General features: G+C 36.9%; 1 protein-coding gene across 1 annotated transcript; it reads right to left on the bottom strand.

Moving 5' to 3' along the window:
* Window positions 1-1,545: 1,545 nt before the first annotated feature.
* stim2a (tromal interaction molecule 2a) lies at window positions 1,546-22,833 on the bottom strand. The gene is made up of 12 exons (XM_079811895.1): window positions 22,151-22,833; window positions 21,287-21,417; window positions 17,592-17,706; window positions 17,399-17,510; window positions 16,230-16,345; window positions 14,362-14,539; window positions 13,227-13,404; window positions 12,980-13,141; window positions 12,769-12,869; window positions 12,366-12,604; window positions 3,616-3,799; window positions 1,546-3,516 (listed from the first exon to the last, which is right to left on the bottom strand). Exons 1-12 carry the CDS (start codon window positions 22,263-22,265, stop codon window positions 2,181-2,183), a joined length of 2,967 nt encoding a protein of 988 aa, XP_079668021.1. The 5' UTR covers window positions 22,266-22,833; the 3' UTR covers window positions 1,546-2,180.
* Between the last annotated feature and the right edge of the window lie 5,025 nt (window positions 22,834-27,858).

The raw sequence follows: 27,858 nt of genomic DNA, 5'->3' as shown, positions 1-27,858 counted from the left end.
CTTCTCGTCCAACATCAGTGCCTGACCTCACAAATGCATTTCTAGAAGAATGGTCAAAAATGTCTATAAACACACTCCTAAACCTTGTGGAAAGCCTTCCCAGAAGAGTTGAAGCTGTTATAGCTGCAAAGGGTGGGCCAACTCCATATTAAACCCTATGGATTAAAGGAATAGTTCACCCAAAAATGAAAATTGTGTCATCATTTACTCACCCTCAAGTTGTTCCAAACCTGTATGAGTTTCTTTGTTCTGCTGAACACAAAATAAGATATTTTGAAGAATCTTTGTAAACAAGCAGAGAGAGCAACCATTGACCACCATAGTAAGGAAAAAAATATGGTAGTCAATGGTTGCTCTATCTGCTTTGTTACAAACATTCTTCAAAATGTATTATTTTGTGTTCAGCAGAACAAAGAAACTCATACAGGTTTGGAACAACTTGAAGGCCTGTACACACCGGGACGAATATCGTGTGCGCTTATCGCCATCGTTTTTCGTGACGTTTTTCGGCACGTCTTGAGTGTTCACACCCAAGCAATTTTCACTGGCGATGCGCCGAGTGAACGTGCACATTCAGTAGATGCGCTCCCGGTACACAAGGTGGTGCTGCGGCACTTTACGCTTCTGACACTCGCTTGTCACACAGAAGAAGAAGAGAGACAGTATTTACGGGCTTGCCAAAACCACAGATATATTTTGTCTATGGCCAAACCATTCACACACTTTTTGCTAACTGGCAAGCAGCATTAGCAGCCCATCTTCTTCTTCTTGTCTACTTACTACTTCTTCGTCGTATCAATGCATGCTCGGGAAGACCGATTTTTTGCTTGAGCGCCACCAAGTCGTGTTTTACTGTCACTTCAGCAGCTCCAGGCACGTGAACAAAAGCGCTGATCTCATTGGTCGGCCAGTTTTTAACGCGCCGCGTCAAAATAAAAAAAACATTTTTTTAAAAATGATGCTTTTACGCCTGCCGTTTAACGCGTCGGTGTGCACACTCACATTGGCGCCCATTGTTTAGTCACGAGGCGTTAAACGTCGGCGATAAACGCGCGCGAAAATCGTCCCGGTGTCAACAGGCCTTAAATGATGACAGTTTTCATTTTTGGGTGAACTATCCCTTTAAGAGTGGGATGTCATTAAAGATGTTGTGCATGTAAAAGCAGGCGTCCCAAAACATTTGGCAATATAGTGCATCTCTGAAAACAAAATGAGGCCTACAGGTGTCTTTGTGAATATCTTGTGTATTTGCTATTGCTCCAGATCATCTGTTTGAAAATTGTTCAGTAATATTTTTGTTGTAATGCATAACGCAAATTCGGGAAAATCCAGACACCAATTTTGTCTCTGAAGGATTCATTGTACCAGCCGGGTAATTTCTGACGGTTTTCTAGGTTACAAGGATCTGTACACTCCTGACTGCTGGAATGTACATTTCCAGCAAGGTTAAACATTTTGATTTACATTCATTTTAAATGTGGTTTATATTTTATATTTGCACAAGAACATACGGAATGAAAAAAGGCAGGATACCACAAAATATTTAAAAATGAATTTCAAGAAGAATTTCTTTTATTGCACACTGGAAAACAAATGTTGCCCAAAGTGCCGTACAACTAAATCAGACCCACACTTTTAAGAAAATACTTACACAGGTCATAAAATCTGTGTACGGTTAAGAAAAAGTCTACAAAAAGATTTGTCAGTGTTGATGACAAATATAACACAATATAAATACAAATATTATCCTCCTTCAATGAAATGAAAATTTTAAACTTGAGTGATGAGGACTAAGAAACATATTTTAAAATGTAATATAATCCTATTTGATACCTAACTCCAAATTGTAAAAATTGTCAAAAAGTCTGTATAATTAAAGCTCTAAATAATTAATTAAAGCTTCATTGGTATAAATCCAATACACTGAAACACACATTTATTAATAATTAATAAATAATTCAATCATTATTTGGGTTTGTTTTGTCTTCTGTTGCCTGCATGCCTTCTGCCTTTTATTCAGAATTATTGTGCAAAAAGTGTCAAATAAATAAGAATTAAGTTGCGATTGTCTCTTCAATGCTACAACGATCTGTTAATATGCTCATCAGTTCATCAGAGCAAGAACTATACACATCCATGGGCCTTTTAAAAGTGTCTAAATTCCTACTTCTTGTCGACCGTCACGAGTCTTTATCTTTCTCCTTATCCTTTTTCTTTTTGAACAAATTCTTGAGCTTAGAAGACTTCTTGACCTTTTCTTTACCCCCAGATTCCAAAGAAGACGAATTTACCGATTGAACTTCATTTCCCAGAAGGCTTTGGGAAGAGCCTGACACCGAAGTCGCTTGACTGAGATCGCAAGAACTACCCACAAGAGGGTTCTCGTAGGACTTTTCTAGAATGCCGTCGTACACTAGCGTGCTGAGCGAATCTGAGGCTGGTTTCCAGAGCATCAAGGAGCTTGCGGTGAGGTCAGGTGGACCAAACTGCCCTGAGCTTGTAACCACAAATTCCTCTTGTGATATCTTGCGCCTTGGAGCCTCCACGGATAGACCCATAGTTTCTCTCTGTAATTTACCAATGGGCGTTTCCACAGAGCTATCTATCCTGCGTTGTATCCGTTGCGTATCCATCGCAAACTCTTGCTCATCTCGAGAGACTTTTCTTGAGGGAATTTCCATGCGGATATCCCTGTTCTCTTTAAAGGACCTGCTTCTCTCAAACTCATCTCTTATGATGTTCCTCGAAGCAGTATCCATGGCAAAGTCTCTTATTTTTAGTCTTTCGAAATCCGCGGACACATCGCATTCATCTTGCGCCATCATTCGTGAAAGGACATCTTTGGACATCTTCAATTTTTTGGAGCTTTCCACTGAACTATCAAAGGTGGCATCAAAGGAGTTCTCCCTAAACATTCTTCCTCGCTGGATGTTGTGTGGAAAGTCCAGGTCTTCTTTGTGCTTAATGGAAGTGTTCATTAAGGCATCTGAATATCTAGTTCCACTTGTGGTATCTGAATCAAGCTCTGCTTTTGGTAAAACTCTAGAAATGCTGTCCATATGATCCTTTCTGTCTCTGAGTGATCGTTGTCTTTGACTGTCCATGCCGATCGCTGCTTGGGACATCTTTTCTGTAGAATAGTACCTCATTGTGGAATCTAAAGACAGATCCCTGAGTAATTTCCTTGAATCAAAGCTCGCTTCAGTTTCTCCTCTAGCCAGTTGTTTAGGAGGGTCTACGGAGGCCTCCAATTCCTCTCTAGATGTCTTTCTTGACGGAGTATTGATGTCCAATTCCTCTCGCGATATTTTCCTTGAGGTGTTCACCATCAAAGACTCATCCATCTCCTCCTGTGAGCTCTTGCGTGAGGGACTGTCGTCCGGTTCATCCAGAGAGATCTTTCGGGGCATTTTATCAGGGAAAATGTATTTTCTCCGAGGGACATCAAGGCTGCTGTACATTCTGATGGATGACCCAATAGACTCTGTAGACTCGGAGGATGTTTCCATGGACTCCCTATCAGAGAGAGGGACACTTAGCAAATGTTCTCCCAAAGAATAACATTTTGTCATGATTTATAAAGGGACCGTAAAACAAAAAGCCAGGCTGACATACTGTTTCACAAGCGTGGAGAATTTAATATGGTCTTCTTCCTCGTCTACATATCGCCGTAGTGGAGATCGTATAGGAATCAGGAGGTCTGGGTCAGGTGATAGGATGACAGGTGATGACACGATATGGCCAGATCGGCGAGAGCGAACCAGAGACCGCGGAGAACATTTCAGAGGTGCAACTGTGACTGAAAAGTAAAATATATGAATAATTACTTACATTTGTTGTAATCTGTTTTTTTTTTCAATACCATGCATAAAATGTCCCAACTACACATTTCAAGATAATCTCCATAAATGAACACAACTTTTATGAATTTTGAAGACTAAATACAGTAAAAAGCTATAATTAGGCTATAAACACATTCTCAAACATCACCCCCATTAAGCTTCTGACAACTCTTTTAATCTTTATTTAAATTCTACAATTTAGAAAGTCTGAGTTAGAATAGTTTGCAAGTATTTACACAATGAGACTAGAAAAGTAGATACATTTTTTTTGTGTCTCATTTAGCCATTTCTTAGACACGTAAAAGCTTACAAGAAATCCCTGAGAGGGGTATGCAAGCTAACAAAATTAAGTTCTAAAAACATTGTGGGAACATTGATTTGAAATGTTAAAATGTTTTCTTTTCGTGATTAGAGCGTTATTTAAAAGATAACAATAATGTTAGTACAACATTCTCCTAACCCTAGTTTTACTCATAATATAACGTTCTCTGAACGTTTATTTTTAACAGTCTAAAAAAACTTTAAAAGGTCCAGTTTTCTTGTTGCTATTAGAATGTTACTTAAACGTTACAATAACGTTATAGTACAACATTCTCCTAACCTTATTTGTACTCAAAATATAACATTCTCTGAACATTTATTTGTAATATTCTAAAAACTTTAAAATGTCCCGTTTTCTTGTCGTTATTACAATAATGTCAGTACAACATTCTCTGAAAGATTTTTTAATGGGATTTTTTTGAAGATAATTTGTAATATTCTAAAAACTTTGAAATGTCCAATGTTTCATTCATTATCATATTCCTTATCATTATTATAACATTATTGAAAGGTTATAATAATATTATTAAAACATTCCATCCTCGCAAAATAATGTTCTTGAATGTTTATTTGTAACATTTTATAACAAGAAAAGAACTTTTGAAGCATAACAAACAAGAGTTGACATAACATTTCTGTCAGCTCAATTTTAGTTGTAATAAAAACTAAGGGGAATACATAAAATTTTGCAATTAATAAATAACACGTACATTTATGCATTTATCTAAAGCGAGCTACAATAGAGGTACAAAAGCAATTTGTCACAGCCAACAATATTCATGGCAGGTTTATTAAAAAGCTAGACTAGGAAACAATCTAGACCAAAGGTGAAATGCTAAATAAAATTGTGTGTGTGTGTCTTCATGTTTTTCTATCCCGGTGGGGACTTCAACCTGAATGCACACTAACTCATGGGGACTCAGGGGGTCCAGATGAGGAAACATTAAGCTTATAAATCAGAATTAGTTTTTTTGAAAATGTAAAAATTCAGAACGTTTTGGGTAGAAAGTGATGGGTAGGTTTAGGGCTAGTGTTAGTACAAGGGGATAGAATATACAGTTTGTACAGTATAAAAACCATTACGTCTATGGAGTTTCTCCACAAAGATAGCGAACCAGACGTGTGTGTGTGTGTTTAAAGTTGTGGGATAGTTCACACAATAATTAAAATTCATAATTTACTCATTCTCATGTCATTGCAAACCCATAATACTTTTGTTCATCCTTGAAACATAAATGAAAATATATTTAATGAAACGAAAGATTTCTGTTCCCTCCATTGACAGTCCAGGTCCATCCCAAAAACATGGTAAATAGAAACTCAAATGTGCCTGCATGATGTGCCTCTTAATTTGTGTTTCGAAGATGGAAAAAAGTCTTATGTATTTGGAACGACATGAGAGTGAGAATGATGACAGATTTAAAATGTTTGGGAGAACTGGCCCTTTTAGTGCTTGTAAAAGAGATGTATCTTCAGTTGCTTCTTGAAAGATGTGATGGTCTCAGCAGATGTTGGCAGCTCATTCCACCAGAGAGGGGCAAAGAAGGTGAATGCTTCACCTGTAAAGGGAACAGATTGCATTAGGTTATCAGTTCATATCAGTTCATCAGTGCATGAGATATTTATAGTTTGGCTTCTTCAGACAACTGAACTTGAATCATATAAGCCACAAAAAAAGAAGAAAATATCAAAATTATTTTGAATAAACCCCCGCTCAATCGAGCATTCAAATAATGCATCATCAATCTACATCTAAAAGGTATGTGATTGTTTCAAATGACCCGATCATAGTCAATAATGTCGGGCATAGTGTTTGAGCTGAAGCTGGGATGGTTAAATTATTAATATGATACATTTTTATATATTATCTAATAAAAATATATAACATGTAATATATATTAATATTTTGATGTATATCAGTACGTATATGATTTTGGATGTATATCAGTACATGTTCATTTTTCTCAAGGAAAAATCTCTCCTAATTAATGCTGTAAACTATACAGGGAACCCTGTCTGCGGGTACATTGCTATAATATTAAAGTTTAGCATATGGTTTGTATACAATTACATAAATTGCAGTTTTTATAATTATATTATAAAAATAACTTCTTAATAAGAGTATATATACATGATGAATATACACCAATCAGACATAACATTCTGATTAACAATACTAATATTGTGTTGGTCCCCCTTTTGCAGCCAAAACAGCCCTGATCCGTTGAGGCATGGACTCCACTAGACCCCTGAAGATGTTAGCAGCACCTGTCAGTGGTCATAATGTTATGCCTGATCGGTGTAATTATAGTGAACTCTCTAGAGTTAATTTTTTTAACTATCCAGTGTATAGTAATTGAATGGCTTTCCTGAGATAAAATTATTATTAGTAGTAGAGGAACTTCCACTTTAAAGAGTGCCATTTTTAAAAAAAAAAATTGTTTAAAAAATATTCAAAATAAGTGTTTTCATATCATAAGTTACCTGCTCTATTTTGTCTGTCTGCGTGTTGTCAGTGTTATCTTTGCTCCGTGATGTATTTTTTCACTGTAAGCATGAGAATATCAAAAGCCGTTGCACATAATAAACACACGTGACTGACAAAGTTATGAGGGTTGGCAGCCCTGATAAACATACTTTAAAACATTAAAATATACATTAAAGACAACAAAAAACATAAACCTAACTTGGTAATAATCAAAGAAAATAGTTAACTAAATAAAAAGCGTAACCAATTAATTTATACACTTACCTCAAGTGATTTCTGAGGCGAGGTTCAGCCATTCTTCCCGACCGATCTTCACACGCATGCACGCAAAAGTGGCTTTTAAAGAGGTAGTCAGGGTGGGAAATTAGCACCCGCCATTGGTTCAATGGTTTTTCAAAGTGGCGGGTGACTTTGTATACCAGCCACAGTGGCGGGTGGATTGAAAAACATTTTTATTGGTTACTACTTAAAACATTCCTTGTAACGAATTGGACAGCTTTTTGTCAAAGAATGCTGTTGCTAGTAACAATAATGCACTTTTGACGAGTAACTCATTTAATTGGTTTTCAGCGCTGAGCTGAGGTAGCCTACAGACGAACACATCCCCGGTATTAAGAGGCTCGCCGCGGAGTCAGCATCTTACTCTTGCTGCTCACTTTTCATAATCAACATATGAAATTAAAATTATAGGCTAATATTTAAACAGCCTAACTATGAAACTAAATAGGCTATGGTTTCTTTAACTCTCTGTCCGACGAAGGTGCCGGTGCATTCTGATGAATTTCCTTTATGACAGCGGAAACAACTCACAATATAGCTGTCATTTTTAGTCATTAAGATAAGTGCAAGACATAATTATAAACTATAAACAGTCTACTTTTATTTGTGTACACTCACAGTACCAACAAAGACCGTGGACTCAGGGAACGGATTATTTTGGAGCATGCACTCCCCTCCAAGCGCTGTCTTCATTAAAAAATGTATTTTGTTTATTAAACGCAAAGTTTTTATTTTTAAAAGCATTTCTAAATTCAGTTCATACTCCCAACAAGCAGAATTCCAAGCCAAAATAACAAAATGGGTTCCATTCAAACATTTCGCTCTTTTCATTTTTATTAATGCTTGAATAACACGCCTATATCTCCTTTCATTAAAAATAATGGCAGGTGCGGTGGCTGGGATATACATAAACCTACCAACATACGTGGCATAATTTTTGGAATGACTTATCACGAGAGGAAAAAAATAAGTTTTAGTCACATAAACATTGGTTAATGGAAATGCCGTCATTTCACAATTGTTTATCGACATTTAGAAAATATAAATTTTTGCGGAAATCTGTAGGCTAATGGAAAAGCGGCTACTGTCAAACCTACGCGTCGTCAGAAAATACAAACAATTTGTTCGTTAGAGGAACAACTAACCTTAATTAGAGGAAATAAAAGACCACAAGTCATCCAAGTCTCATATCAAGTGCACTGCCATAGATACAGCCAGTGTTGGGCAGTAGCGAGATACAAGTTGCGACACTAGCTTAACTGCATTTTTCAGTAGCTCAGTTACTTTTAAAACAGTGTAGCTTTTCCAGTAGCTAACTACTTTATCCAGAGAATAACTATTAGGGGTCGGCCGATTATCGGCGTGGCCGAATATCGGCGCCGATATTAAGCATTTTTATGGTTATCGGTCATTTTCAAAACCGATTTGCCGATAAAATAATTAAAATTTTGAAATGCGCGCAATCTGGCTCTGATCCAACCACCTCTGTCAGAGCGCACCGCTCTGTGACCTAGACTAATGCCCGCCCATCACCCATCTGATTTGTTGGGAGTCACGAGTCCGGCCAATCAACGTGGAAGGCTGAAAGCACTGAAAATATTGCGCTCTCACACGAAAGCACTTGCTAACAGGAGCTGCCGTGCAGTGATCACGCAAAGGTAAGGCAGCAGTGATCACAATCAACTTGTAGTGATACATAAGTTAACGATCGTCTCCATCTTCAATCAGATACTTCAAATACCTTTTGAAAAGATCGCTGTATCCTCGTAACGTTAGTCTCTCTTGATGATAACTGGGACTCTGTTAACGATACCATCGCTCCTCTCCGTTACCACAACAAACGGCCAGAATTCCATATGCACGGAGATCACTACACTGAAGTTGCAAAACACCTCAATCTAATCTATTTAATGACAAGCAACCCCGTTTCCAGTTATACTGTGAATTTCCAGTCAATGTCCGTCATTGCAGTGATAGCTTTAATGGAGTTTAGCTACTTGGAACAACAGCATGAGAGTTGAAATAGCCTCACATCGGTGCTAGTGTAACTAAAACCTATTTTAGCTGCTCGCCATTCGGCCATCTTAAAGCTACACTGTGTAACTCTTTTAGTTTATTCTTAGCTAAAAACACTTAGTTCTTTCAAAAATATATGTGCTCATTAATGTATATTTACTTCTTTCAAGTAATAAAGTATTCTCGTAAGTTTATAATATGCCATTGAAAACGCATACGGGTGAGGGGTTTGAATGCGGGTCGCCATGTTGCCCCTCCATCTTGAAAGTACATCAGCCAAAGAGGGACATACCCGTGAATTCAAGCTTCGCTTTTCGCGTTTTAACACTCGATGGCACCGTGTCGAATGTGGACGAGGTCGAACTGGAAGCCATATTAATCTTGGACTAAATCGGCCACCGTAGGAGTTAAAACGAAATCGGAATTGAGAGGAAGAGAAACTAATATTCACTGGATGGTCATATACCTTTTAACCGCTAGATGGGGGAAAATATCACACAGTGTAGCTTTAACGTTGTATTGTGAATAGATTATCAACATGAATGAATTCACTCACGTCAGCTGCTGCTGCGGGTTATTTGTGTTCACATAGCTTCCCTGAACAGCGTCCATTAGGGCTTGTACTCAAAAATTTTGCATTTTTTTAGAAATTTTGCTTTGTTCTCACATGATTGCAAAATATTTCATATTACAGAATACCATTTCTATTATTTCTCACTGAATTATGCGATCTGATGAGCTATGAGCATTTAGATCGAGCTGTCTCCTGATTTGCGTCAGTGATCTCCGCGCTCTTTCATTCTGAATAGCTGTCAATCTCACATGGCACGTTTCTGGCTGTCCTGTACATTCCCGGTTTTTAGCTCCGTGATAAACAGTCAAACAAAAGCTTCTACCCAAAAAATAAAGAGAATCAATAAACACACAATTAGACTACGGGTTGTGTGTGATTTTCATGCGATTTGGGGTATAAATAAAGCCAATAAAATGCTAAATATAACATATTACAACATCATTATTAAATGACACACACACATATATACATACATATATATATTAAAAAAATATTAATAATAATATGTGTGTGTGTGTGTGTGTGTGTGTGTGTGTGTGTGTGTGTGTGTGTGTGTGTGTGTGTGTGTGTGTGTGTGTGTTTTTTATATTTAAATTCATTGATGGTCACTTCTTTAAGGTTTACAAAATGTTTACAGAATGCTGCTGGATGATCCATGCACTTTTTATGTTATTATTCTTAATATTAATGTTGTTAATATTAACAGTTCTTCCAATTAAAGATATCGTAAAAGAATTTAAAGGGAGTCTTTGTCAGAGGCCTTTTTATTCTTAATTTTGACATCAATTTTCATCTTTACACTAGACACATATATCGGTTCTCGGTCTACTTGATCTGTAGTATCGGTATCGGTCCTGAAAAATCGGTCGACCCCTAAACTGTATAGCATGACCAAAAGCTACATTCCGTTTTGGGTTCTGACGAGAAGGAGTCTGTAATGAGCGAAGTGGACCGGTGTGTCGCTCAGCTCAATAATCGGCTCTATGCCAGCGTGCTCCACTCATGAACCCTCACCGGTAAAACAACACTTGCTCAAATCCCGCTCAGACATGAAATGTATCTGTACTGTAAGCCTACTATAAGAAAAGTTATTTCTTTGTAACCGTGTAACCTTGCAAGCAGTGCTTTATAATTAACAGGTAGGAAATATACAGAAATTGAATAAAGCTATCAAACCCTTCACAGTCTTCACTGCATAAATTATAAATTAAATATAGAGTAATCCTTATTAAAGCTACAAATGTTATTCAGTCAAGAGCAGTTAGTGATTTTCTCTTTTTCTTTTGTTCTCTGATTATCCTTAAATGACAGACAGCAGCAGGTTTATTAGGACTGCTGTCACTTTAAGATCTGCCGCACATGACGTCTGATACACATTTTCTCAAACATTTTGGCATAACTTGTTTATTTTTGTCCATTCAAACACTTTCTGAAGCGGTTTTCTGTGCACACAAGTTGTGTGTGTGTGTGTGTGTGTGTGTGTGTCACACAGACAGGAGATTCACAGACGGCGATCCAGTACTGCACTGCGTACTCTTTTGTGCCTTGTCGCGCTTGAATGGTTTCTGAGAGCGTGATATTGTGATGCTAGCCAAAGGATGATGGGAAAAAGCAGATGCTGCGTTAATTGCGTTAACACGTTAATTTTGACAGCACTATTGTTATGACAACATAATGAAAACATTTAGCAAATATGAATAACATTACAAGTATGTTCCAAAAATGTTGCTCTAAGAATGTTTTCTTTCCATACTATACGAGCGTTCATCAAGTACAAATAACATTGTAAAGATGTTCCATTAACATTGTTCTCACAACTTTTATGATAACATTGAGAAAATATTCAGCAAATATTAATAAGATCATAAGAATATTCCGAAAATGTTTTTCTAAGAACATTTCTCTCAATGTTATGAGAGCACTCATCAAGTAAAAATAGCATAATTGGGACGTTCAATGAACGTTTTCTCTCAACATTATTAGAACGTATATAATGTTATAAAAACATTAAAGTTTTAAAGAACTTTTGTTCTAACATTTACAAAACATTAATGGGAACGTTCCCAGTTACTAATGTATTTTATGTTGTAAAATAAAAGGTGACAGACATTCAACCAAAATCCCATTCAAAAAACCCATTGGCTTCAGGACGACAGGAACCATAAGTGCAAAAATTCTAAAGCTGGGGCCACACCAAGGTTATTTCCATAAACGAAAACTGAAACGAAGACATTAAACTATTGGTCAAAAAACATTTTCGTAAACTGAAATAAAATTAAAAAATCATAATAAATGAAAAACTAAAACTAAACGAAACTAACAACTCTTACTGAAAAACTAACTGAAATCAAGTTATAATTAGCAAAAATAAATATTCGTTTTCGTAATTAATAAGCTCTCTGTGGCGGAAAATCTGACTTGTGGCGTTTGAGGTAGTGTCTGTATATGGTCCTACTGCGCGTGAAGTGAGCCGAGGAGATTAAACGCTGTCCTGTGACGCGACGCGTGCAGTGAACACATCGCTAGTCTTAAACGGCTGTTCACAAAGAATGCGTTCATGGCAGTGAAATGGGAAATGACACAAGGTAACAAGACTCACGTTGAACTTCTTTGAACTTAAGTTCACTGCTTTTAGAACGCCGTTTCATACGCGACGAGAGAGCTCTTAAAATTTTCTAAATGTGAGAGACCACAAACATGATTATAAGAAATCATAGATTTAACCGTTTTGCTACTCTAGTGTGTGGAGTGAGATTCCAGACTCCAGACAACAGATTCTATCCACAAACAACAGAGTCCCTCTGCTTAATGGATATAAAAACAGAAAAACGAAAAAAGTACCAACCAGGAATCTGTGGTATAATCTGCGGCATTTCTTCCTCCATGTCCTCCACTGAAACAGGCACTTGATAGGACTGTATTGCAGCCCGGGGCATTAGCATCCAGTTGGCATCTGGGTAGAGTGTAGCGGTGAGATTGGCTAGGCCCGTGTTTTTCATTAAAGGAAAACCACACAAGCTCTCAATCTGCTGCCACCGGTGCAGACGCTCCCGAAGACAAGCAGTCACATCTGCTAGTGCATTCCTTTAACAAAATACAAAATGCAGGTCAATGTAAGTCCATACTTAGTGTACTCATGATTTAAACATTTATTTTGAAATATGAAATTTAGCATTGATACAGTAGCCCAAAAACTTGACAATTGAATGCAAAATGTATTCAGTTATAAATGAGAATAAACTAATTACTTGGCCTCAAGAATTCTCTGATCCACTTGATCCAATGAGGAGCTGTGTGCAACATGCAGTGTACCCAACAGTGAACTCCTTTTTTTCTTGATCTTCTCAGCCTGTGCAAAAATTCTATACATTAACTCAAAAGGCAAAACAATTGAAACCTGAAAACATGATTCGCCCTGTATTTGATTCCATGCGGGTGACTCATTAATCTTTAAAATACCTCATCTTTAGCCGTGACAAGTTGTTGTTCCGCACTTTGCTTCTTGACGTTGTAGTACTGGACCTCCACCTCATAGGTGAGCTGTAGCCACAGCTGCAAAGATTCAGGAACTGCCCAGAGGGACTGCATGTCTTTCTCTGCCCTCTTCAATGCATCACGTACCTGTACCACCAAGAGCACAGAGAACCATGGGGTGTAGCGGAGTCTTGTTGAGAGATGCTTTACAGGGACAAATGCAGATCTTTACCTGTTCAAGCTCTTCCTCGGCATACCGAAGACGGCTGAGTTCGCTCACAGCTCCAGCTCGGAGTCTGTGCAGGCGGTTGGCCTCTTCCTGAGCACCTTGAATCTCGTCCCTCATCTTTTCTTCTAAATTCTTTTTCTCTACAGCCACTGTGCGCTTTTCTTCCTGGGCCTTTTCCAATCTTACAAAAACATACAAAATGTGGCGTTTGATCCATAAGATTCTAAAAAAATGCTCTCCAATGTCACCCCCTCTTGTATGTTCTGTTGGGAAGTCTAATTTTAGTGAATTGGTTACTTCTTTTGTAAATTACCTGGTTTTAAATGTAATTATATAAAAACAAATAATTCTATTTTTATTTAGGATATTTATGTATATGTTAAAGTTTAATGAGGTCACACAGTTGAGACCCTTTTATTTTAGTTCCAGTTAAATATTACTATTACTATAATGTTGTCAACTGTCTCACGTTTGTTGATCACAAGTACATTCATTTTTATGCCTTGCGCACTTTTGGCTTGTTGTGATGTATTGAACATTGTTGTTGCAAATTTAGCTGACTTAAATATTGTGAAAATTCAATATTTACTAATAAATGGAGCAATTAGAAAAACTAATAAAAGAAGGTCCACCATTGGTGCTCGGGCCCTAAATATTATTATAATAGTATTTTTAGGTATTTAATATATAAAATGTATAATATATAAAACATAGTATATAGCTGCCATTGACAGAATAGCAGTCACTTTAAAAAAAAATGTTTATAAAGAGTATAACAGTATTAATATATTTCTGACATTTAAAGGGATAGTTCACCCAAAAATGAAAATTATGTTATCATTTACTCGCCCTCAAGTTGTCCCAAACCTGTATGAATTTTTTTCTTTTTACATGCATGTGTGTGTATTTATATATATACACATAATAATTATACACAGTACACACATATATTATGTAAACACAAACTTTTATTTTGGATGCGATTAATCGCGATCGTTTGACAGCACATATATATCTTTATTTATATATAGAAATAGATTGTTGGATCAGGTGCAAATCAAACAAATGTATTTATTTTGGTGAAAATCCTGATTTAAATTGATGCTGAATATGGAGTTTGTGAAGAAGGTGTACTCACCGCCCCTGTAAGTCTCTGAGGCTTTGTTCAGCTCTCTGCAAGCTTTCCAGGTCCTTCATCATCTTTGAAATATGTACCTTAGATGATTTATTCTGTACTCGTGCAAACCAGCATCCACCAATCCCCATTACGATTGACACTATCAGAAGCAGGTCTTTCAACCAGTTGTGTGGAGGTCCTGGAGCAAAGGTACATGTTAGTCAGACAGCCAATGAAACATTATGTGATGTGACGTCTGTGTGTTTATTTTGCATGCTGGCTGGATATCTGCTGAATATATTTTACAGTGTGAGAGAGTAATTCCAGTGTGCGTTCTCCACAGGCGTGCATGGATATTTGATTTCACATGTGTTCAAATGATACACATCAGTCAGAGCTATATTTAATAGGTGACATTTAAAGGTCCCATATTGTCAAAACCTAAATTTCCTGGCTTTTTTTCATGATAACTCAGGTCTAGGGGCTATGTAACTACCATATAAGTTTCAAAACAGTCAATCCACAGTCAAATGCACACAGCCTGCATAAAGTAGCTGTGCCTTTTCACGAGCTGTTGAGACTTCCGTAAGAATGTGATGTCACAACTACTCAGTCACCACCACGAGCACTGCCCACCGGACGCCTGCCTCAGAGCATCGTTGTCCCCGCCCACTGGTGTTCAGTCGATGAGAAGCGAGTGGATCTAAAGTAGTTGTTTACAAGATTGTGATAACCAGATTGTGATGCTGTTTATTCTGGCTGTGGAAAAACATCATCTTTGCATAAGCTGCCGAAGGATCCCGATGTCAGTTTATTTTTACATTTCACTGTGGATTATATGGTAATTCAGTCGCAATGTCTGCACAGGCTTTACAAACAGACTTTTACGATATGGATTCGACAGCACCGCCACAAACATGAAAGTAGCAGTGTTCATTCTAATGCCTGATCAGTGATTTCTGATGTGTAGCTAATTATTCAAGTTCAGACAGATTTTCTTTCTAAATCGTTTAATACTGTTTATGCATCAGTGAATCAAGCCAGTGACTAAACGATCAACTTCACATTGTTTCTCTTGTGATTAAACTACAGAAAGCAATCAAAGAATGCTCCCTTTATAATGGCTGAAGCTGTCAATCAAACAGCTTCAGCGCAACACTTGCCAAAACTCCCGTTATAATGAATGACGCTGTTACACTGCACAACGAAGCTCTTACTGTATTCTGATATTGTGTTTGCTATTAGTTGTGGTGAAAGCATTTCGTGAGAGAAAATGTGTTGCAATGACGAGATCACTGCTTTCACGCAATAAACAGACTGCCTGTGTACTCAATGCTCATCACTGCAGCCTTTCATGTGTTGGGGAAAGATATAAAAATAATGCTATAATCAACACTTTTCGTTTATCTCGACAGCTGTAATAGTAAAAAAAAACATAGTAAAAGTATTCGAGAGGGGTTCTCGTAATATGTAATATGTATTTCAAGTGCAAAGATGTCAGCCAATCACAGCAGTGGGCGTTTAAGTCTCACAGCAGACACGCCCCTTCAAACAGAGCGTTTAAGCCAAAGGGCTAAAATCAGGATAAAAAAATGCCTTTTATTTCAAAATTATGACATTTTATGATGTAAAAAGCATACTAACAATATAAGTACAACTCAGGAAACATTATAAAATAATTGTAAAAATCCACAGTATGGGACCTTTAAAAAGCTACAACTGTTTTGATCAGAATTCAGTATTTAATGATCGGATTTCCAATCACTGCGACTGCAACTACAATTTCATTTTTCAGTGACTGAAATATTCATATCCTAAATGTAAAACACATTTCTCATACATACTCCAAATCATTACATTTTATGTCAACATATATGAAGTATACATACGTGTAGGTGGGCCAAACAGCACTACATCCAGGGCCTTGAGCTTGAGTTTTTGTTTGTGTTGCTGGTCCTGGATCTTCAGAAAAGCACTCATAAAGGATGGCTCATTGGAAGCAATCCTGTAAATTGAAAGCAAGAAACTTTTAGCTGTGTTGCTAACGAAGAAAAAAAAATGGAGCTTCTTGGAGCTGCACTGAAGAAAAAAAAAGGTAAAATTTACTTAATATGTATTTTTCCAGTGTTTGCCTGCAAAAAAATTTTTTAAGTACATTTCACATACAGTATGTAATTAAGTAAAATGCGTAACTAAGTAAAGTAAAATTGACAAAGGAAATAAGTAACTTTAACTTGGCCATTAAAACTTGGCCGTTTCAAGTATATTTTCACTCAAACAATAAAACACTGAATTAAGCCATGCTTTTAAAGTGTGTGTTTTACTTAGAATGTCTAAGTAAATTATACAGTAGATATTTTGTAGACAACATATTTACATAATAGAAGAAATGTGGTACCCACCCGAACACAGAGACCTCAATTTGTACACAATACCATAACATTCTTGAATAATTTTTTAGCATGAATGTGTCATTTTGAGTAAAGCATTAATTGCAGATTAACTGTCACAAAACAGCAATGTTTGATCACCAAATGAATATATTAGAATGATTTGTGAAGAATCATGTGACACTGGAGACTGGACAAGACTGGAGTAATGATGCTAAAAATTCAGCTTTGCATAACATTTTATTCTAAAATACATTAAAATAGAAAACTGTATTTTTAACTGAGCTGTTATCTTGGCAAAAGGGGGTTGCAAAAAGTATTCAATTAAAGGGTTCCAATAATTATGTCCAACGTGTTTTGGAGAAGAGCATTCATTTCATAATGTGGTTTACCTCCTACTTTCAATTCTTTTACTGCAATGAAAGGTTAGATTTTTGTGCATTTTTAAATAAAATATTTATTTTTACAGCTATCTTTGATCATATTTACCAGGGGTGCCAATAATTCTGACCACAACTGTATATCCAAACATGTATATGTAAACGTTATGTACAAATACCTATGAGATCAGGCTGATATGAGAGGGCACTTGCCAAAACATTAAACGAACAAATTTAGAAATGATTCTAGAGTGAATTTTAATTCGGTTCAGTCTTAATTTGTCTCACCTGGGCAAGGTGTTTCCATTGACACGCAGCTCTCTGAAGCCCTTTTCATACTGAGGTAACTCAACAAACTCTCTTAGCCACCTCAAGACATCCTCCTGAGTCCAGTTATGAACTGATAGAGAGAAAGAAAGCAGTTAAAAAAAGAGCCAAAAGAGGGGAAGAAAGACACAATCATGGATGGAGACCATCTGACCCTCAGAAGATTTCCAGCTCCTCCAAAGCTCCTCCAAAGTGATATGCTGGTCCTCTTGATGGAGTTTACTGTGCTTGTTTGCCTGTTGTTGCTGCTGCATATCTTCTATGATGAACTACAGTAAGAAGAGATGAAGATGCAAAAGAGAAACTGATTTAAATAAACTTCTGCACACAAGAAAACCACCCTACACAAATACCACAAATGCAGTCTTACCACACATAAAACAACAGCTGAGTAAACATTCAAGATCACAAGAGATCAAGTGTCTGTGAATGTGTCTTGGAATCTGTCTCTGCACCACTTGATTCCAGGCTTCTTCGCTGCGCCGATCCACCTAAACCTTATCTATAGCAACAAGGAAAAGAAACCTGATGCCAGAGACATGGCCGTACTTCAGGACATTACTTAGAAACTCATCCCCCTCTGCTATGTTCTCCCAATGCCAAGCCTGAACAGTTTGTCTTAGGTGTTGGATGAAAACATGTGTTTCTAAATTGACCAACAGGCTTGGGGGAGGAACTCAAAGGTGCTTTGGAATAACACTCTAGCACTTACACAAACATACTAAAATGTAAAGAGCTGATCTTGTTAGTCTGTGTGAGTTTCACATCCTTGACAACTACTACATTCGTGCTACTCAACCATCTGTTCGCATTGGCAACAAAGGAATATGATTAAAGAGACAAAGGCGCTCAGTTAATGAAATACCTGAAATATATATTTAAGGACGTTTTAAAAGTGTGGCTTTAAAGCTGCTGTCCGTAACTTTTTTTGTGTTCAAGATTTACAAAAATTATATAATGAGAATGTACAACAAGAATCCATTTTCCAAACCGTGTTTTTGTCTAACCCTGAATCATTATGGTACACTTATAATAAGTGTTTATATTGGGACTATTTCAGGCCAGACTGGTAGGAACCACTGCGGAGGAGCACAGTCCCTTTGTGACTCGCCATAGACATAAACAGAGAGAAGTAGCTCCAGCTGCAATGTTCTTCCGCAAGACGCATGCAGCTCTGTTTATTAACCGATAGAGCGCCAAAAGTTACGGATTGCAGCTTTAACTGGGGCTGCATGATTTGGGAAAATAATCGAATTGCGATTTTGCTGATAAAAATGGAGATTGCGATTGTAAGGCTGATCGAAATTGTGATTATATATCAATATGGCTATATAACAATAATCATCATCATCATCATTAGGGTACAACAGGGCTGAAGGCACACCGGGATAAAAGGCGCAATTTTATTTTATTTTCCTTTAAACCACTAGATAGATGGCATAAAAACTTTCTAAAAGATCAGCTTTTCAAGATGCTTTTCACTTTGGCTTGAAAAGATGAAATCTTCTGGTCATTGACACTATCACATAGCCTAGAAATCTAGATACACCCTGGCGGCAGCAAATATAATTAGTCTAGCAACTCTCCGTTGGTTTGCGAGCTGGAAAAACCAAACTCTAGTCAGGCCAATCACATCGTGTATAGAGTCGGTGGGCGGGCTTAACATAATGACGGCACCGGACTCTGAAAGACTTGGAGTTAAAGGGTTATTTCAGTGATTTAGCATTAAGCTTTGTATCAGTAGATACCCAGTAGTATATTCAAATGATGGTACTTTCTCCCCTCATATCCCCCTGAGATGAGAGAATTATGCATTTTATTTCTGGAAAAAATCCTCCGATGACGCAAATATCGTCATTTTGCGTCATCAGAGGATTTTTTTGGGCTAGAGTCTAGAGACTACAGTAATAGGAGCAGTTCCGCATGTTTTCAACCCTTCCATAGGGGAGAGATCTCACTCACAGAATGTAAATGAGCACGGCCGCCGCCGCTCGGCTCGGGCATTAATAACGCAGGCGGCAAGGAGCAAAGTGAGTGTTTCAACTTTTCAATGAATTCCTATGAAAGTTAAGCTTCCATAGGCATGATCTGATAACGCGACAGACAAAAAAAATGAATGACTGCCATTCTGGGAGTTGTTGTCTTTCATCCACATGAGACAAAAATAAATGTTCTGTCTTTTCTCGGTCTAGAAGGCACCAAATCCAAAAATTGTTTCACATTTCTACTACATAAATGACCCAGTTTAAATACAAATTCATCTTCCCAGCGCTGAAGTACCCCTTTAAGCTTTTCTTTGAGAAAAGAACAAAGAACAGCAGCACTGAAGTCATTCTTAAGAAAGGAAGATGTGTTCAGAGTTTTGCTGATCGAATACGGCAAAAGTTTAATCTATCAACTAGCTCCGCTTCACCTTCTTCGTTGCTCTGGTTGGTTGTAACGCTATCCTATTGCCTGCAGAGGGAATATGAAAGACAACCGTTTATCCCGCACCTCGAATTGAACCTTGCCAATGGTGTGTTCCCAGACCCAACATCTTGATCTGGCTTGTCAGGACAGCAGCGCTAATTTGATTCTGCACTATTTTGATCTAATATATGATGTTTTTTAAATGTTGTAGATTTAAGTAGCAAATGAGAATTGCTAAAATTATTGAATATATTTTGAGACAAAGGTCTTCTTAATGATTTTTAGTTTTGTTCAAGGTAATTAACTAAACAGTTTTTCAATAACGGAATTAATATGTAAAAGTATGGTATTTGGGGTAAAAGGCGCCCCTGCTGTTCGGGCTAAAGACACAATAATTAACATGATAATAAACAGCTGGCTGACTTTTCCATTTTTGACATGACATGGTTAAATTCAGATGGTAAATATTATATATTAAATTAGAGATAATCTGTAATTTATAATGACATCATTTATTGTTACTAATGTAAATCTATATTAAATTATTATGGGATCTCCTTCAATGCTTTCAGAATATTTATTTTTAAATAATTTTGTTTCTGTATTTTTTAAATATATTTTTATATTAACATATTTTAATGACATTGAACAAAAATGAATTCTTCTATTTATCAAAATAAACAGAAAATAGTGCAAACTTTGCTAAAGTGATTTTATCGAACAAGTAATAATTTAGACATTATTAAAAACCTATTATTTTAGCTAAAGTATTAGCTAAAGTACATTATATAAATCACTAGATAAAAACAAAATAAGAAATATTCCTCTTGCAATTATTTAAGAAACATAATATAATAATAATAATAATTTCATTTTGTATTAAACACACTAAAAAAAATGCTGGGTTGTTTCAACCCATGTTTGAGTCAAATAAGGATAAAGCCAACCGTTGGGTTTAAACATTTAATTACAAAAATGTAACCAAGAGCTAAGTTTACAATACTAATGTTTATGGCTGTCTTAGTTTCTTCATTTTCAAACATTTCAAATCACACTTCAATGAAACATGCAGTGCATATATTTATTTTAATTTATTATTTATTTAATGTTTATTAGCAGCCTTTGCAATTTTATAATAGCATTAAGCCACATTGTGATTTCAGCTTTATTTCAATGAATCTTTGTTTAATGGCGTAGAAAAGTCATGTAAATTCTCTAGATTTTTACAATTATTTTTTCAAAAGATTTTTTTTTTTCTATTTATGATCAGCTATAGAACATTTCATCAGCTAGAAACGGCTCTTTCCTTTTCTTTCCTTTCCCTTTTCTTTTGACTGAAAATGTCCTTGTAAATTGATTGGCCAGAAGCTGTGTAAACCCTGAAGGATTAACATTAGGTTGTGAGGAAACTTCTTTCTGACTTGTGATTGTGTTGATTACCTCGACACTCTCCTCCACCTCAATGCCTCCATCCTGATCGTCATCCATCTCCCTGTGGATGTGTTGAAGAGCTTCCAGACTGAAGCGGTCAGCCTCCGTCATACATGGTGGGCTCATTTGCAGACATGGATCTGTGGTGAAAAGAGGACAAGGAGTTAAGCAATCCAGTAAACACTTGCGATGTCAACATGTTATCATGATTTCACCAAGAGTCATCATAATCTTTTCCCACACAGGAAAGAAACCTCAACAAACCTCAACAATCTCTTTCATATTTCTGTCGTTTCTCCAAATCAGTAATGAAATTAAACAGAGAGCAAATTTTGCAAAAATGTTTACAATGTCCCAAATGGGTTCAGATTTGCCAAATCAGATTTCAATATGAATTCTGTCGACAATGTCTTCCATGACAAAATGATCTGACAACACTGCTTTCTTTCTTTTTTTGGTTAAATACTTTGTGTAAAGTGTCTGTGTCCGTTTATAACCGCCCTCTGAATTAAGAATATACAAATGATTGTCATTATGGTAACACTTTATATTGCAGTCCATACACATTTTACATGTTTCTGATGTTTTTGTGGGGGGGGGGGGGGGGGGGTTACCACAGCAAAAATACCAAATTACTACATATTATTTAATGTTAATATTCTATTACTCAGCGTAATCTCCCAAAAGAGACTGAGTAGAACATTAAAATGACTAATATGCAATTGTTTTGTGAAGCTGCACTTTTGATATTATTGCTCTTGGTGTTATTGCTGCTGTAAATAACCACATAATGCAGGGAGCATTCTGAGGCTTAGCTACAATTAACTTTAATAGCATTATGAATATAAACATAATTTGGTCGTGCACACATGCCTGTTGAGGTCACAGTTGTGTCCTTGTACAGTCCAGTGTGGACTTCATCGCTGGAACAAACGCAGATGATCAGCCCGCGCAGCACGAGCAGAAAGGTGAGGCAGAACGTTTGCATCGCAGAGTTCAAGTGCCACTTACTGTCTATGATTTAAAAAACACATGTGCGTCCAAATGCAACGTTACGTGACAGTGATGCTATAAACAGCTCCAGCTCCAGCTCCAAGAAAAGGTATCGCCTTGCCGGTTAGAAAAGCAACAGTGTGGGCATTTCAAAAATAAATAGAAGGAAAAAAAAGTTGCTCCAAATGATTGTTTACAACTCCAAAGGATAAGTCACAACATTTAAAAAGGTAGATACATCCCAAAATCTGGTTTTGCCAATGACGTTTTGTTGTTACATTCCAACGAAATGGCGGAACAAAGTAAACACAATAATAACGATGACTTTGAAAAACCAATTCCAAAGAAACAACGTTCCGCTTTCAAACCGGCGTTAGAGATAAAAAATACGATGACAAAGAATAGAAGTCCTTCTGAAAGTCAGGTTCCTTATGAATAAAGTTCTGATAGTATTCCCTCTGGAAACGTGTGGAGAATGCGTGTCCAATAAAAAGTGTTCCAGTTACTAAATGTCACCAAACTTTGTATGCTCGTATTTTGCATGCGTCTGCTCTTCCAAAGCCAAAAGCGAATATACTAATCCTTAAACGACGCCTGACTCATGAATATTAATTAGATTGCGTGGCGCTTGCCAAGTAAACTGATTTGCTGAGAGGTAGACGTTGTCTTGAAATATGAATATTAATTAGTTAACGTAATTAGGCGCTTCAAGAAAATTACCAAGTAACTTGAGCATGAACCAATTAAAATAAATTATATAGGCTAGTAAAATATTTATTAAACGCTAAATTACGTGGGTTTAAAACTAAATAACAATGAAATTAATACAAAAATGTACTTGAATTCACTGAAAGTTTTTTTTGTTATTATTTTTGGACATGTTGACTAAAGTACTTAGATATAGTAGCCTATTTTTTTTTTACAGCTTATTATTTATTTATTTATGATTACATTGCTGTTTTGGATCCAACTGACTTCCATTGAACGGACAAAAACAATTATAATTTTAAGATTTTTTTGAGTGAACCATCTGTTTAAAGAAAACACTGGTTGGTAAAATGTCATGGACTGCAATAGCAATTATATAATTATGAAATGATAGTTGTACACTGATAAGCAATGTTAATTAATAAGCCTGAGTCTTCAATTTGTACGCTTTCAGAGTAAACCCTACACATGTACTCTCTCATATAGGTCCAATGCAGTAGCCTACAAACTTAATTTTGGCCTCAGAATTAAATTTAGAGCCCTATCGGATTAACATGGTTGAAGACTCATACACTCAGAAACAGCAACAGAAAGAACGTTTCAGGTTACATCTCAACAACCCCATAAGGTCTAAAAATAAAACTGGGCCATGAGCAGTGGATGCCAAGCAGTGGGGGAAACGTTTGGCACTTAAAGCATGCACAAGTGACAGGTGTCTGTCATTGTAATTCAGGGCTAACTCACTTCATACTGAAACATCATCTCATTTCTGCCCCTGGTGGCCAGTGTAGATGTCATCAATCTATTATGTAAAAAAGTACATTCTGTAGGCTTTGCTTCTCATAGGCTGTATCGTTTGGCACACAATTGTCCTGTTGCTTTTAAAACATGGGTGTAATAAGCTGAGGGTTTTTGTTGAGGAGAACAGGTTGAGTAGTTGTAGGTTGTGATGTTTCTGTCCCCTCGGTTAGTGTTTGGAGATGATTGGAGAAGAATTTATGGGATTCCACCATATTAACTGCAGAATCAATCAAGAGTTTTGTCATTTCAAGAGTTTTAGAAGTAATGAGGGCTGATCTGTTGTTGGCACACAATCCACTTCCCTACTGTAAAGACTTGCATCTCAATTTATATTGCGACCAATGAGTGGTGAACAGTGGGTCTCTTCAAAATGGTATTCCACCATACTAATACTACGGTGTTTCCTACACTGCATGACTAAACCAAGGATTCCCCCCACAGCAAAAAGCAATTCTGTTGGACAGTGGTTCCCAACACTCCACATTCTGGATATCTCTCTTAAAGGAACACTCCACTTTTTTTGAAAATAGGCTCATTTTACAAGTCCCCTAGAGTTAAATAGTTGAGTTTTACCGTTTTTGAATCCATTCAGCCGATCTTTGTATCTGGCGTTAGCACTTTTAGCATAGCTTAGCATACATCATTGATTCTGATCAGTCCATTAGCATCTCATTCAAAAAATGACCGAAGACACTTTCAATATTTTTCCTATTTAAAACTAGACTCTTCTACAGTTACATCGTGTGCTAAGACAAACTGAAAATGAAAAGTTGCATTTTTCTACACCTATATGGCTAGGAATTACGTTCTCATTCCTGCGTAATAGTCGCGGATCTTCACGGCCGTACCATGGCTGCAGCGGCGCAATGATTCGTTGGTATTCTGTGAAACATGGTGGTAGTATACACCTTCGACTTACTATCACAGCCCTTTACAACACACAGAACCATGGCTAATCACACAGGTAAATCCACAACACAATTTGTCGGCTGCAAGCCTGAAACTTTCTCTGCAACTACACAAACTTAGTGCCGGTCACATTGAAAGTTACCTAGTTGGGGGCTACTTTCAGGCGCTGTAATATCATTGCGCTGCTGCAGCCATGGTACTGCCGCGAAGATCCGCGACTATTACGCAGGAATGAAGTAGTTCCTAGCCATATAGGTGTAGAAAATCACAACTTTTCATTTTCAGTTGGTTTTTCAAAAAAAGTGGAGTGTTCCTTTAACGGACACACCCATCTGAGGACTTGGGCTGTGTTTAAAGGGATAGTTCACCCAAAAATGAAAATTAGCACATGATTTATTCACCCTCAAGCCATCCTAGGTGTATGTGACATTCTTCTTTCAGACGAATACAATCGGAGTTATATAAAAAAATGTCCTGGCTCTTCCAATTATAATGGCAGCCCAAACTTTGAAGCCCAAAAAGTGCAACCATCCATTATAAAAATAATCCACACGGCTCAGGGGGGTTGATAAAGGCCTTCTGACGCGAATCGATGGGTTTTTGAAAGAAAAATATCCATATTTAACACATTATAAAGTAAAATATCTAGCGGACCGCCTTCCGTATACAACTTACGAAATAAGCGTAACTGGCACAACAATGATGTTGGATGTAGCGTAAGCGTCTTGAACTGCATGAGATGTTACACTTGTCGAGAAGTTGAATGTGGAAGGTGGTCCGTCAGAAGCTAGATATTTTACTTTATAAAGTTTTAAATATTCTTACACAAACCCATCAATTCCCTTCAGAAGGCCTTTATTATCCTCCCAGAGCTGTATGGTTTACTTTTTTAATGGATGGATGCACTTTTTTCAGCTTCAAGTTTAAGGCTGCATGCTTGGATTAGACAGGACATTTTTAATACAGTATAACTCCGATTGTATTCGTCTGAAAGAAGAACGTCATATACACCTAGGTTGGCTTGAGGGTGAGTAAATTATGAGATCATTTTCATTTTTGAGGGAACTATCACTTTAAGTCCACTTTTTTATGCCCTTCCCTTGCTAACGTCCATCCATCCATGTTCACTCTGATGTACACCATTGCTTACGTTGCATGAGTGCCCACTACTGGGGGAACCCTTGAAATGGGACACCCTAAGCCCTTGATCACTTGATTCTGCTATAGCGGTTTTATCTCAGTATAACGCTTCTACACTGCTGAATTCATCTAACAAAGCTGTAAACTGCTTTTCCCTCCATCGTTTGAAACATTTAAGATGTGTGGATAAATTAAGTGTAGTTTTGCATTGTCATCTATGGATCTGCCTGAAGTGTACAGTCTAGACTTGCTCCCTCTGTCAAAATAAAGTTCCCTTGTCCACTTGAAGTTGAAAGCACTTAAAAATGGTGGTGGAGATCCCTCCAAGGGGAAAGGCTTCGGGAAGCTTGTGAGTGTATGTCTAAAAGTGGAGTTAAATGCAGCCTTGGCTGATGAGTTGCCTCAGTTTTGTTTGATTAGGGCGACATCCAAACTGTGCAGTGCTTGGAGACGGCATGAGGGTGAAGAACCATCAGACTTTTTGTTTTTGGCTGAACCATCCCTTTAAAACCATTAAACCTTTTTTTTATGGTCTATGCTTTAAACACACAGTAGTCATATCATAGGACAGTATTACAATCTCCGTACCACACTTCCTTGATGGTTTTGTATTATGCACTCAGTTTAGCACCGTTAAGACAAAAATAAATGAACAGCTTGACACTTTTTGAATCTATTACAGTGTTTAGTGATCCATTCCAAAAGCAATAGATACACTGGCCCTTTAGGAGTTAGACAGCACCAATACAGTTCAAATCTGCTAGAGAGCATGCACTCAAAACCAGAATGGCTGGTAGCCATTTGGCAAAGGCTGGTAACTTCCAAAATGTAAAACAATCCTTTGAAACAGTTGAGAAAAGACACCTTTTTTTTTTCTACAGACAAAACCGACAAAGAGAATAGTGATCTAATACACTAGTTTCTGCTCAATGTAAGCACAGTGGCACATGTGACAGGCAAACTAACTAACTTATGTGATCGTAATAATGAAACTCAACATGGTTAGTCTTGAAATTAACCATTCAGATCCTCTGATTCGAACACTCTGGAAGACAGCAGGGTAAAAAACAGAGACAGAAAAAATAACACTGAAAACATACACGGAAAGGTTTTGTTACCTTCACAATTTGACCTTTAAATTTGGCAGTTTCCATTTCGGCACTTCCACGTGATGATATGGTTTAATATTCTTCCCTGATTGAGGAATTGAATGAAATATCTCACGATAGTTGTCTCTAGTTAATGGCTTTGCAAGAATGACTGGATTTTGGCTTTTATTTCTCCCAAAAGATAGTTTCTTTGGGAAACTAGGCCTAACAGCTAAAAAAAAAAAATGTAAAAGGAGTGACATACAAAAGACTTTTCATAGTAATTTTCCCTCAATCATGGAAGAAATTTAGAAATTAACATAACCACTAATATAATTTCATACCATTATACAATAAAAAAAAATTATATAAAATGATCAATATAATATTTAGACAAACTCATATATTAATATTAGCCATGGAAGAACTGATAAATTAAAAGAACCAAACCCACTGAGGAACTATACTTCTGTTCCTACATAACTCCCAAACAGTAACAAAATGCATTCCATACCGATTGGAAGCAAAGCACACTATTCCATGAGTGTCTCTTTCTCTCGGATCAACCAATGCATATGGATTTGGGTGGGGGTGGGGTATTAAAAACAGGACAACAAAACAAGAAACAAAAGATGCACAGAAAGCAGACTTGAGATGACTTTTTTTCTCTGTGACTTATATTGAAAAAGAAATAAAAAACAACAACAATCATGCCCTTTTTACAAAAGAGCACAATTTGTAGTGTAATATCTTACCACCCGATCCTGTAATTAAGCAGTAGTGGTTTAAGGCCTCATTTTTAGTTTGCTTTAGACTACAGCCATTACAGAAGTGAACATTTGGTACTGAACATTTTAAACAAACAAAAAAAAAATTACATGTGGCATTGTCAATTTAATAGGGGTCATTTTATGTACATTAAGGCCATGTCACTTCTGCAGT

Source organism: Gobio gobio, assembly GCF_949357685.1.
Source record: "Gobio gobio genome assembly, chromosome: 3".
In the NCBI taxonomy this organism is placed as follows: Eukaryota; Metazoa; Chordata; class Actinopteri; order Cypriniformes; family Gobionidae; genus Gobio; species Gobio gobio.
The sequence above is the reverse complement of the archived record's forward strand: the minus strand, read 5'-3'. Positions and strand labels throughout refer to the sequence as shown.

Excerpts from the sequence above, each read along its gene's own strand:
- stim2a (XM_079811895.1), bottom strand. The coding sequence starts at position 22,265 with ATGCAAACGTTCTGCCTCACCTTTCTGCTCGTGCTGCGCGGGCTGATC. Across the intron at positions 17,707-21,286 it reads AGGTGGAGGAGAGTGTCGAG|TTCATCATAGAAGATATGCA; the intron begins GTAATCAACACA and ends TTCTTACTGTAG. Across the intron at positions 13,405-14,361 it reads CTCAGAGACTTACAGGGGCG|ATTGGAAAAGGCCCAGGAAG; the intron begins GTGAGTACACCT and ends TGTTTTTGTAAG.